Source organism: Asparagus officinalis, chromosome 7 (genome assembly GCF_001876935.1).
Source record: "Asparagus officinalis chromosome 7, Aspof.V1, whole genome shotgun sequence".
Taxonomy (NCBI): domain Eukaryota; kingdom Viridiplantae; phylum Streptophyta; class Magnoliopsida; order Asparagales; family Asparagaceae; genus Asparagus; species Asparagus officinalis.
Window position 1 is genome coordinate 72,055,511 of NC_033800.1, and position 11,851 is coordinate 72,067,361.

The window sequence follows — 11,851 nt, forward strand, 5'->3', positions numbered from 1 at the left end:
CGAGCGCGACCACGGGCGACGGTTTCCATTCCACGAAATTCGTACGATAGATCATGAGCTTGTCCATTGGAGGGCAGAGCGAGGGTCTTAGGATCGCCGTCGTGCTCAATTCTTAGGGTTCGATTTCATAAAAATGAAGCTTTGAGGGGAGAAAAGAGGCGGCGGATTGAGAAAGGTAGAGGTTTTGTAGCTTGAAGAGAGGTTTTAGGGCTAAAGATTTCGTTTTTTGAGTTCAGAGAGAAGTGGGCTTTTTTTATTGGGCTTGGGCCGAGTTTTTCCATATTACGATAGGTGGATTTCTCAGCATGTTGGGATTTTGCCCTTTACAAAAAGAACTGAAAAAAAGCTGGTATCATTCATTTTCTTGACGCTTCGATTACGTTTGTATCGAAAAAATAGCTTCGTATGATTCGTACGTGGATATGTCTTCAAATTTAAAACTCAAAGCTTCATCTGGATACATGCGTAAAATTTCATACTATGTCATATTGCTAGTAGTGATAAGTTTAAATATTGAATCTTTATGAGCGTTTCATATTTGAATGGTGTAGCTATTTTGAATAGCATGATTTTATTGTGTCCTTTGTTGGATTTAATCTAATAAATCTATTTGTGGGCACATATGATTAATCAATGTGTATTGCTATCTTTCAGGATAACCCACTAAAGTGATCAATTAAGTTGAGTTAATTTGGTATTTAAATAAGTCATGGGGTTATATGTGCAGATACCAGGTTGTAATTGTAATTTATTGAGGGGCTAAATTACAAAAGTACAACATCTATAAATAAGGGGTTATGGTCCCTAATTTAGGGTAACATTCTCTAATTCTCTACACCCCCATCTAGATAGAGAAATTCGGATTTGGAGAAACCCTAAGGTTAGAAGATCATCAAAAACCCAAATCAAGTTTTCATCCATGGATTCAGGTATAAGCTTCCGCTCTTTTAGATCCTTGTTAATCTCTTTGAATTAATCATGATAAGCTTCCGCTCTTTTAGATCCTTGTTAATCTCTTTGAATTAATCATGACTATATGGTTTTAGATCTAAAGTTTATGATGTAGATCTAACATCCTTTATCTTAAAAATTCTTTTATAAACCTTGTTCATTAGGGGCATATACTTAGAATACTCATTTTGTGGAGGAAAATGTAGCCATAAGAATGTTTGAAGCATCCGTGAACGTTTTTGTGTTGGTCCGAGTCGCGTATGATAATTAATATGATAGTTTGTTGCTACATGTAATGCACGGGAATTCGAGGGAAACAAAGTCAACTTTTTTGTTACAGCAAAAATGATTAGCATAGCAGCTTTGCTACATAATAAATGCACAAAAAATTTAAGAGAAGCACGCAAATGGTTCTCTGAAGAAATAAATATAAAGAAAAGAAGTCACACAAAAATTTAGACGATATCTACTTCTTTATTATTAAAGGAGAAGAAAAAAAAGCTTAAATGAACAATAGCCAAAGTTTGTGAACAATCAAAAAAATAAAATGAATAACCAACCCAAAGTTCCCACTTTTACCACGTTCTCCCTCCCTCCCTGACCTCTCTGTATTTTTTTTGGAAAACCACCACACCTCCACCTCATACCGACCCGACCCACGTTCTCTCTCTCCCTCTCTCTCTCTCTCTCTCATTCCCCACTTCTAAAAGAACTATTTTAAGCAACTACTTTAAAAACCCATTTTATTTTTAAAAACAGATTTTTTTTTACAGAAACTTCGGTAACGCCCACGTCTAAGCCAACTGCTCCCTTAAGCAACTGCTCCCCCATATCTCTGAAATAAAACACATTCCTCTGAGAACAAATTATAAGCATTCAATCCAAACTTGAAAACATTCCCAATAAAAGCAAATATCCTAACCTGTCACGGAGACAATACCGACAAGCACCCATTGAACACCGACATCAACGGCCAAACATTAGCAACAGTCGACGCATCCTTATGCGGCCTGGTAACAAGCCTCTTATAGCCCTGCACGTACAAAAACACCAGGAGATCATGAACATCGACACCCCGTTCATCCCCATTCCCTGGATCTGAGGGCATAACCGAGAACAAAGTCTCGATCACGAGATCTGCGTCTCCGATCGAGATCTGGAGGGCTTCGGCTAGGGTTTGGGCGTCGACACGAGGGGAAACCGAGAGGAGCTTGTCTCGCAAAGGGATTAGGGTTAGGGTTCCGTCATTGAAGATGAGGTTGGGGATCGGGAGAAGGTCGTACTCGAAGGATTCGTGACGAGGGAGGATGAGGAGATAGGGCGATGGAGGAGGAGAATTTGGGGTTTCTTCAGAGCTCATTTTTTTCCCCTCCCTTTTTATCTTTTCATTTTTTGGGTTTCGAGGGAGCAAAGTGAAGAGGATGGAGGAGATGGTAATAAACGGTTAATTTGAGCACTTTTTCCTTTTTGTTAGTCGTCTAAAATGCAGTTTAGCGATTCTAACTATTTGCCCCCAAAAAGTCTCTCTTATTAACCAATTTACTTCCAAATTCTGAACATTTACTAATTTATCATGCATTTTTCATACGGTTATTCTGCTATGTTAGTAGAAGCGAAATATTTTTATTAGTCATGCTATTCTCTTACTTGCATCAAGAGGTTGAAGATGAATTACAAAATATTTTTTTAATATGGTAGTTGTCTTGAGCTTTATGCTCTAATTAATTTCAGCAAATATTAACATTTTTTCCTTATTAAAATAAATTTGAGTAGCAACAAAGAGGTAAATAGTGATATATGAATGTTGCTTCTATGCAGATACATGCAGCCTAGCATTATGTAGCAAAACAAATAGATGATAGTGTGGTTCTTTATATTTTTATGTAGAATAGTGCTAACCTTATAAATATGTATAAGGAATACTAACCTGTTTTTTAGTTTTTCCCATTTCTTTGTTAATTTTCATCTACTATTTTTTATTGTGTTTTTTATTTATGCAAAATTTTGAGTTGTTATGATAATTATAAAACTATCATAACCAAATATATATTGTTTTTCCCCTTTAATTATGAAAAACTAATACCGCTATTTGTATTTGCAGTTACACGTAGTGTTCAATTGAAAAAATTTATTATTAAGTAACATTTTATGTAAGTTTTTGGAGGAATCTTTGTAATCAAAGTTTTATGCTCGACAAAATTGTCTATTTTGTTGAAGCAACATTCAAAAGGCTCACTGCGTGTAAGAAACATGAAAAAAAAGACCAGACAATTGTATTTGTAGTTATACAATTATTCATTTTATGTGAAATTAAATATGAATAATTATACAGCCTTTTAGCTTTATAACATCTCATACAATTGAATGCAATTATCAAAACAACCTTTGAGCTTTCTCTCAAAGATTTTAGGACTTTTTCATATGGTACAATAGATTTATATTGAGCTTACTTTTTTTTTATTACTAATAAGCACACCATCCTAATTAGGATATGAAGATCAGGTCGCGAAGAGGAATAGAGCTTTTTCTGTATAATTTAGTAAATATTTGCTCAATTTTCCACACAATTGACTATCTCCACTTCTTGAACTTTAAGTAATATTTCAATAAGTTCAATTAATAGGACTACCGAATCGAACATTAATGAACTTTCGAACATACATTTGGTTAAATTCTATTAAAAAGTTATCGAAGCGAATAGTTAATGAACTATCGAATCAAACATACATTTGGTTAAATTCTATTCATTTATAAACCAAACACTAAAAATTATTTGCTTAGTACAAAATGAACTATTGAATCACACTTGATCGAATATCTGAACGAATAATAAAAAAACAAATAGCACCCATATACTTCATATCTAAAAGACTAAAACAGAATACTTTATTTTGGTAACATGTTCAATATTTAAATTTTTTTTAGAAACCGTGCTTTGCACGGGTCTAAATACTAGTAAAAAAAGAAAAGTAGAAAAGAAAGAGATCAAGTCCTTGAGGGATACCAAGAACGAACTTTCTACTACGAAAATATAAAACATCACCAGACGTCACAATAATAAATGAATCGAGAAGGTAGAAAACATCACCAAACACGTAACCGCTCAAATTAATCACAAAATCATCATCGAAAACAATTAATCCAATCCAAATCGCATCAGCGATCATTTCATCCCCCAAATTCTAGGGTTTCCGCCATGGGAGACTGGCAAGAGCTCGTCCAAGCCATCTTCATCGGCCTCACCTTCTCCTTCCTCATCGCGAAGCTCATCTCCACCGCCATCTCCTTCAGAGAGTCCGATCCGATCTCACAGACGCCCGAGCCGAAACCTAAATCGGCCAACCTCGAACCCTGTTCTAGGGTTTCAGACGAGAAAGCGTCAGCTAACGACGAGGCTAGGGCCTCAGATGACGATGACTGGGAGGGGGTTGAGAGCACGGAGCTCGACGAGCTGTTCAGTGCGGCCACGGCCTTCGTTGCGGCGACGGCGGCGGACCGGAGCTCGGCGAAGGTTTCGATCGCAGTTGGAGTTGTATGGGCTTTACAAGATTGCAACCGAGGGGCCGTGCACCAAAGCACAGCCTTCGATTCTTAACGTTTCGGCTCGGGCTAAGTGGTATGTGCTGTACTACAATAATTGTGCTGTTGTGGGCGTCGTTTAGATAGAAATTGTACTGCGGTTGGCAGTACCATTGTTGCATGTTGATGTTGATGATGGGCATGTCTATATTGCTGTGAACTGAGTGCCCCATACTATGGGATTAAGTAAGCTAAGTGCAAGAAATGATATATAGGTAACTAGATGTCAGTTCTAGTTCTAGGTCCCCACTTACCGGGTCAGCAGAATGTCATTTCCTCATGTATTCCACAACTAGCTCTGAAGTGTGCGAGAAGTTGATTTTTGTTTTCCAACTCCATTGAACCTTTTGACTTCGGGAACTATGTATATCCTTGAGGGTATTCCACCAAATCATACGTCGCGGGATATGGTCTTCTTGCCTAGTTATCAGATCACATATGGCAAAAGCAAGTAGGAGTGAGATGGACAAGAAGAGCCGGGTAGAGAAAAGATCATGATTATGCTAATCTGTTTAGGCAACTGTATTCCTGCTTCCTTCAATAGGATCAATAAGGTTGATGGGGAATGTAACTAAATTATATGTGGAGTTTAAGTCTATTACCCTAATAAACTTGCCGTTTGGCTCAACAAGTGAAATATTCACCTGTTAGTTACTTCATACTGGTCATGGCACTAAGTACACTCTGTGGAGGTTTAAAAGGTTCCTATGGCATTGCACACAAAATAGGTGTTGTATAACTGGCATTGATAAACTAGACCCGATTACTTGCAAATCTAGTACCAACTGGTCAACAAGGATCGATCAAGATCTGAAGTTGGTCCTAACTGGAGTAGATGAATCAATAAAAAAGAGAAGAATTAACCATCAGGTGCGGTAGATGATTGCAAATTCTGCAATACATTGCGATCCGTTACCATAGTATAGTCAACCGTGGCTGATTACTTCCAGTACTTAGCGCATTCATAATATGTTAAACCATGGCTGACAGCTGTTATATTCAGAGGTCAAACCATTTTAACTTCCACATTACAGTAAGAGGTCAACACATTAAAACTTACACAGAGATGCACTTCTGACTGTACATGCTCACGCACAGGCGGATACACATGCAATATAGTGTTATAATTTTATAAGGTATCAGATGTATTTGACTGATAGATGATATCAAAATTTTGGTGATATGCAAGGAATGCTTGGCATAGACTTGGTGCTATGCCTCCAGAAGAAGCAATGGAGAAGTATATTGCAATTATCAGTGAGATTTATCCATCTTGGGAAGATGCTTCAACTAGTGTGAGTACTCTCTTCCAAATTGTCTTCACGGTTCTCCATTTGTTATGATGGTGCAAGGTCTTTTTGGAATCTGTGTTTAAATTTCCCCCCTTCTAATCCGTGTGAGAATTTATTAGAAAAAGAAAAATGTAGATGCAAGTGATTCTGGCAATGCTGCAAAAGGCCCTATGGGACCAGTTTTTAGCAGTTTTGTTCATGAAGAAGATTCAGACAGTGATCTGTAAGGTTCTTAACTGCAACCAGAATATTTCTCAAGTATCAACTGAAGTATTAATATAGCGATACAGTTGTTCCATTGTTGATATTGCTGATATCCTCTGGTTATCATGCTCATAGCATGATAATTTATTGTATTTTTTCTCTTGTTCATGTTTAGGGATGCCATGCCTTTAAAATAATGGGTTGTCTTTTCTATTTTCAGCTATTATCTGTTTGCTTATCGTATTATTGTCTTGTATATATTATTACAGTTCTCTTCATTAAGCAATTGTATGCCACTATTCAGCAGAGGTCTGTGTTCTGTTATGTACATACACATCTATATAGTTACATGTCTTCCTGTAGTGTAGGACTATCTCAGCATTCCTGAAAGGGTTGGTGCTTCTCTAATGGCTTAGTTGCTATCCACACGTAGAAAGTGTTCTTCATTTAATCTTAATTGACCACGGTCCCGGTGTCGGTGTTCGAAAGCAATTATTGGACTACAGCCTGTGCAAACTATTTGTTAGTCTGAGATCCTAGTATCAATTTTATGTTCATACAATGAAGAATGTTAAACACAAAATTATAATGTATAGTACAAAAGCCGACCTTTTGAAATAGCAATATCTGCAAAAGGCAACATAAAGTATAAGTAGGTTGTCAATTATGAATGCCAAATTAGCCTACTATACTCCCTTTTTATGATTGTGGAACTCCACTTTTGTTATGTCATTTATTTGGTCACTGAATCATTTATACTTGAACTGCTTGTTCGCAGAAAGCTGGACGCCATACATGTTTGTGCCAGAGAAGGAGAAGCTGAAAAGTTAGTTAGGCATATTGAAAATGGGATACCAGTAAATTCAAGAGGTTTTCCCTTTTGCCTGTCACTAGTTAAACTAGATCTTTTGTTCATTGCTTGCTTTAATTTCTTTCTATTTAATATTCAAAGTCACTATGTCTCTGTTAATATATAGTTATCTTGTATGAGAATTGCCCGACTTGATTTGATGATCAAATCTTTACTTAGTCCAGTCTCCTTTATTATTATCATTTTTCCTCTTATTTAGGTCATTAGATGTAAATATGAGTCAATTGGTTTTCTTTGCAGTTACGTATTGGGATAATTTTAATGTATATACTCAGGCACTTTGTTTCTGTTAAGAGACAAAAGCAGGCACTATTTGTGCAATTATGTATTGCGATAATTTTGATATATTACTCAGGCATGTAATTTCTCTTGAGAGACTAATGCATGCATAATTTAACTTAGAATTGTCATTAGTTTATTTTTTCGGTCCCATTATTGTGTTATATATCCTCCATTGTTTTCATGCTTCAAACCACATCTCCAAATTAGTATGTTTATTCTTGTTTTTCTGTTTTTTTTTTCATTTTCCATTAATGTAGAAGCTATAGATGGAGGGAACAGTATACAAGAAACTACTATTATTATTTATAATTGCATTCCTTATCTATAATTACATTCCTTTTGGTGATTAGTATGATAGTATCAACTTTCACAAGGCTGTTTGGTATTGCTTGCAGATAGTGAAGGGAGGACACCTTTGCATTGGGCTGTAGACCGTGGCCATTATAATGTTGTCGAGTTACTTCTGAAAAAGAATGCCGACGTGAATGCGAAGGTATGCAATTGACTTGTGGAAGTAATTAATAGATCTGTACATAATTAACTGATCATACATGTTGATATGAAAGCGATGGGCATAATCTAGTTCAGCATAAAACATGTTTAAATATTTTGTTGTAGTTATATTTTGATCAGTGATTATTTTTATATGTGCAGAAACATGCTAGCTTTTAAATTATTTATGGTGATAGATTATATATGTTCTGACCTTGAATAATGTTTTTTAAGTTGATAAACATATAAGATACTATCAGTTGTGTTTGGAACGAATAGCTACTTTTGTAATGGGTGAAAACACATATAGCATACGCGTGTAACTCTAGACCATAAATTACCCCCGAAATAAGCTTCTTCCTTGTTGACTGAGATTTTGAAGCCATACAGTGAAACATGTTTCATGGTGCTGTGCTTAGGAATGGATTCATTTTTTGTTTTTGTTGCTTTACAATACTGTCAATGTGTTTTTTAGGAAAATAGTTCTTTTACACGTGCGCATGCGCACAGAAAACACTCGCATGCACTATTTTTTTGTAATCATTGATATGAGGTCACTATGAATCCAAGACGCATGTAATTGCAACTGAGGAGGCATTTACAGCTTGAAGTTGCAACCTCAATTAAGTTCAGGACAGGTTTTGGAGTTAGCTCAAACTCAAAGGATGTTGATCCTCCATCCCGCCAATTATAGCTCATGCAAGTATTGAGCTTTTACCTTTATTCTGAATGGTGGAGTTACTTATCAGTTAGAGCAGGATAGGTTAAATCCTTTGAATGACGCATTTAGGGTAAGGATAAAGCAGTTGGCTGATACTAATCTGAAAAATTTAGAGGCAGCAGTAACTAGGGCAAGTGTAGGGTAATGGTCTTATCCTACACTTGCCCTACACTTGCCCTAGTTGCTGCTGCCTCTAAATTTTTATATCAGAGGGTAGTATATGTGTCCTAATTTATTTTACGTGAATAAACGAAAAGGAGGTAACTGAAAAGTTCACTTTTCTTCAAGTTATATTGTCCATAAGGTACTTAGTCTGAACAGGAGATGTCCTAGAAAGATATAAAGAGAATTATACTCGCATGTCCATGGATCCTGATGACACACTCAGTGCACCTTTTATTTATTGGTGTGGACACCTAATTTTTTGTAAGTGGAAGCAATTTGATGGAAATTATCTCTGTGCCAGTCACCCATGGAATACAATGTTAATCAATGAATGCATCCTGACACCATATTAGCTGTTTGTTAGTCCATGAGATCACTTTTGATACAAATTGCTTACTCTAATTTTTGTTTCTTTATTGGATAGGATAATGAGGGTCAAACAGCTCTGCATTATGCCGTTCTTTGTGAGAGAGAGGCCATCGCTGAATTGCTCGTCAAATACAATGCTGATACTAATCTGAAAGATGAAGAGGGTAACTCCCCAAACGATCTCTGCAGTTCTTCGTGGACTTTCATATTGTCATAGCAAAACAAAATCTTCATGGGGAAATTCTGAAAATTGACATACTTCACGTATCATTCAATATAGCACAAGTGAATTTTGTTTTTTGTTTTTGTTTTTGTTTTTAACCTAAAGACTATACTGCTGTAACAGGGTGATTTCTGATTGTATTTGCAAGATGTCCTCGTGATCATCTATTTAGTACTAAAATTCTGATGGGGAATTTCTCATCAGATCATCACTGTGGCGTTCTGTGGCAATTTATCGTCATGATACGTAATTTCGTTTTTTCTTTGTCTAGTGCTCAAACATCATTATGAAATTATCAGTTGACGTAAATGAATGAGCATAACTGACAGGAATAGCACCCTCTTTTCTACAGTAGGGGGCTATAGGTTACAAGCTCATGCACGTTTGTTTCATTCGTATTTGTTCGATAACTAGTTTTCCGATTAATCGACCACGACTCGTGTGTTGACTTATTTAGACTCGTTCGATTGGTTTTTGATCGATCTTTATGACTTACTTAGACTCGTACGTTAAAGGCTGAGGTATTACCTACAATCCTTCCTCTGCATGTTCAATGTGAACGTGATATGTTTCTGTAGTAATGGGGGGAACATGAGAAAAGAAACGAAAACAAAACTTTGATCACTGTTCTAAATTTTACTTCGATAAAACATGAAATGCCAAAGTAATTACAAAAGCAACAAAGTATCCATTTCTCAACATTATACGAAGGGGGGAAAAATCAATACTAGGAATATACTCCAGGGGACTACCATTTCGTCCCCCACTCACTACAAAACTTGAAGCCCCTCCACGCCTCTCATCTAAAGCTCATCATGAGAATCATCGTCGTCATCGCCACCCTCGGCTCCACCAGCAGGCCCACCACCGGATCTCTGATAAACAGCCGAAATAATCGGATTACAAACCGCCTCAACCTCCTTCAACTTCTCCTCATAATCCTCCTTCTCGGCGCTCTGGTTATCATCCAACCACTCCAAGGCGTCCTTAAGAGCCGCCTCCACCTTTTCCTTCTCCTCGCTCTCGAGCTTATCGGCAAGCTTGTCCTTGTCGCCAATGGTGTTCTTCATGTTGTACACATAGGTCTCCAGTTGGTTGCGGGCATCAATCTTTTCTTTGATCTTCTTGTCCTCCTCAGCGAACTCTTCAGCCTCGCGAACCATTCGCTCGATCTCTTCTTGGGATAGGCGGCCCTTTTCGTTGGTGATGGTGATCTTTTCGGATTTGCCAGTGCCTTTGTCTTCGGCTTTCACGTTTAGAATTCCGTTGGCATCAACCTCAAATGTGACCTCGATTTGTGGTGTGCCCCTGTATCAGTAGACGTCGCAGAGACTTGAGCAAAGCATAAACACTATGTAACAGTAAAAGTAAAGGGCTGTTTGGTTAGATATATTTGTTTTGTTGCCACTGCCTTTTATCCAAAATAGGGTCATTTTTTTTAACAGAAACAACTTGCAACCAAATTGAATTCAAGATGTCCATGCAAAAATTAACCCATTCTATAATTATAGTAGTTTTAAAATTCAGTTACAGAACAAATAACTTTATACAACTCATCAGTTAATTGCACATGGACCCCTGTGGAATCATTGATTTTAACTTAAGGCCCCTTAATCTCACTGTGGTAGATAGACCCCCTTGGATGAAATTTTTAACTCTTTAACCCTCAATTAAACTAGCTAATTTCACACAAGGGCACAGTATCAGCCAAAATTACACCCAAGTTAACAGAGTTAATAAATTCACCTTGGGATTCTATTTGCAAAAATGAAACTACAGGGCTAGTAAGCTCAAGGCTAGGGGGTGTCTGTGCAATTAACCCACAATTCTTTTGCATATCCTTATAAGTTAATATGAGTGTGTTAGGGTACAAACCGAGGTGCTGGCGTGATTCCTGAGAGATCAAACTTTCCAAGCAATCTGCAGTCCTTAGTGAGGCTCCTCTCACCCTCAAAGACCTATAACAAAAACAACAGCATTGATGTCCTTCAGATATCGTAAATGCAGATGTGCATGTTTTGGTATAAGACAGCGTATACATTTCGTACCTGAATAGATACGGTGGTCTGCTGATCCTGATAAGTAGTGAAGACTTGAGATTTCTTGGTTGGGATCACAGTGTTTCTTGGGATCAACTTGGTCATCACCCCACCGACGGTCTCGATACCAAGAGTAAGGGGCGCCACGTCCAAAAGAAGGATATCTGCATTGATACAGAGTTGTTCAGTACTGAGAACACTCAACAGATATGCAGAGAGGTCAGGCTTAGAAGAACTCTTACTTGTATATCTCCAAAAATCTTTGATATTTTAAGAGGATTAATTGCAGGTAGACACCTGTACTATCGCCAAATTGAATCTACTATCCCTATAGTTCTATTATTGCAGATATCCAATAGTTCTATTATTGCAGATAAATCTCCAGAAAGAAATTTATTTTTGCATAGACCCCCTGAGTGTAATCTATTGCTGCATACAGAACCCCGTTGAAAAGGGTCAAAAAATTTCACCATCCGCAATTAACCCTTCTAAAATTACTCCAAATCTTCATATTTTGCTAATTTAACTTTTAATTTATGGTCAATTCCAAAATATCCACTCCTACTTAAAAACTAAGAAAATGAGAGAATTACTACTCTATCCTCTTCTTGTTCTTTCCTTAAAACAATCATAACTGATAAGAATGTCTTCTTTCTATCTTCT

At 37.0% G+C, this 11,851-nt stretch overlaps 3 protein-coding genes across 3 annotated transcripts in view; 1 reads left to right on the forward strand and 2 right to left on the reverse strand.

Moving 5' to 3' along the window:
• The window catches only part of LOC109850966 (U3 small nucleolar RNA-associated protein 4 homolog), a 14,025-nt gene extending 13,830 nt beyond the window's left edge, over positions 1-195 (reverse strand). The window contains 2 exon segments of the mRNA XM_020421057.1: position 1; positions 3-195. The exon segment at position 1 is cut by the window's left edge and continues 78 nt beyond it. Coding sequence (XP_020276646.1) covers position 1; positions 3-67 — 66 coding nt within the window. The 5' untranslated portion in view covers positions 68-195.
• On the forward strand, positions 3,984-9,407 carry LOC109848643 (acyl-CoA-binding domain-containing protein 1-like). The gene is given in 7 exon segments (XM_020418262.1): positions 3,984-4,467; positions 4,469-4,567; positions 5,720-5,825; positions 5,942-6,045; positions 6,805-6,896; positions 7,575-7,672; positions 8,982-9,407. Coding segments are annotated over 7 exon segments (981 nt in total). The 5' UTR covers positions 3,984-4,147; the 3' UTR covers positions 9,144-9,407.
• The window catches only part of LOC109848642 (luminal-binding protein 2), a 6,204-nt gene continuing 4,110 nt past the window's right edge, over positions 9,758-11,851 (reverse strand). The window contains exons 6-8 of the mRNA XM_020418261.1: positions 11,198-11,352; positions 11,025-11,107; positions 9,758-10,457 (exon numbers count right to left, since the gene is read on the reverse strand). Coding sequence (XP_020273850.1) covers positions 9,953-10,457; positions 11,025-11,107; positions 11,198-11,352 — 743 coding nt within the window. The 3' untranslated portion in view covers positions 9,758-9,952. The remainder of the gene's footprint in view (positions 10,458-11,024; positions 11,108-11,197; positions 11,353-11,851) is intronic.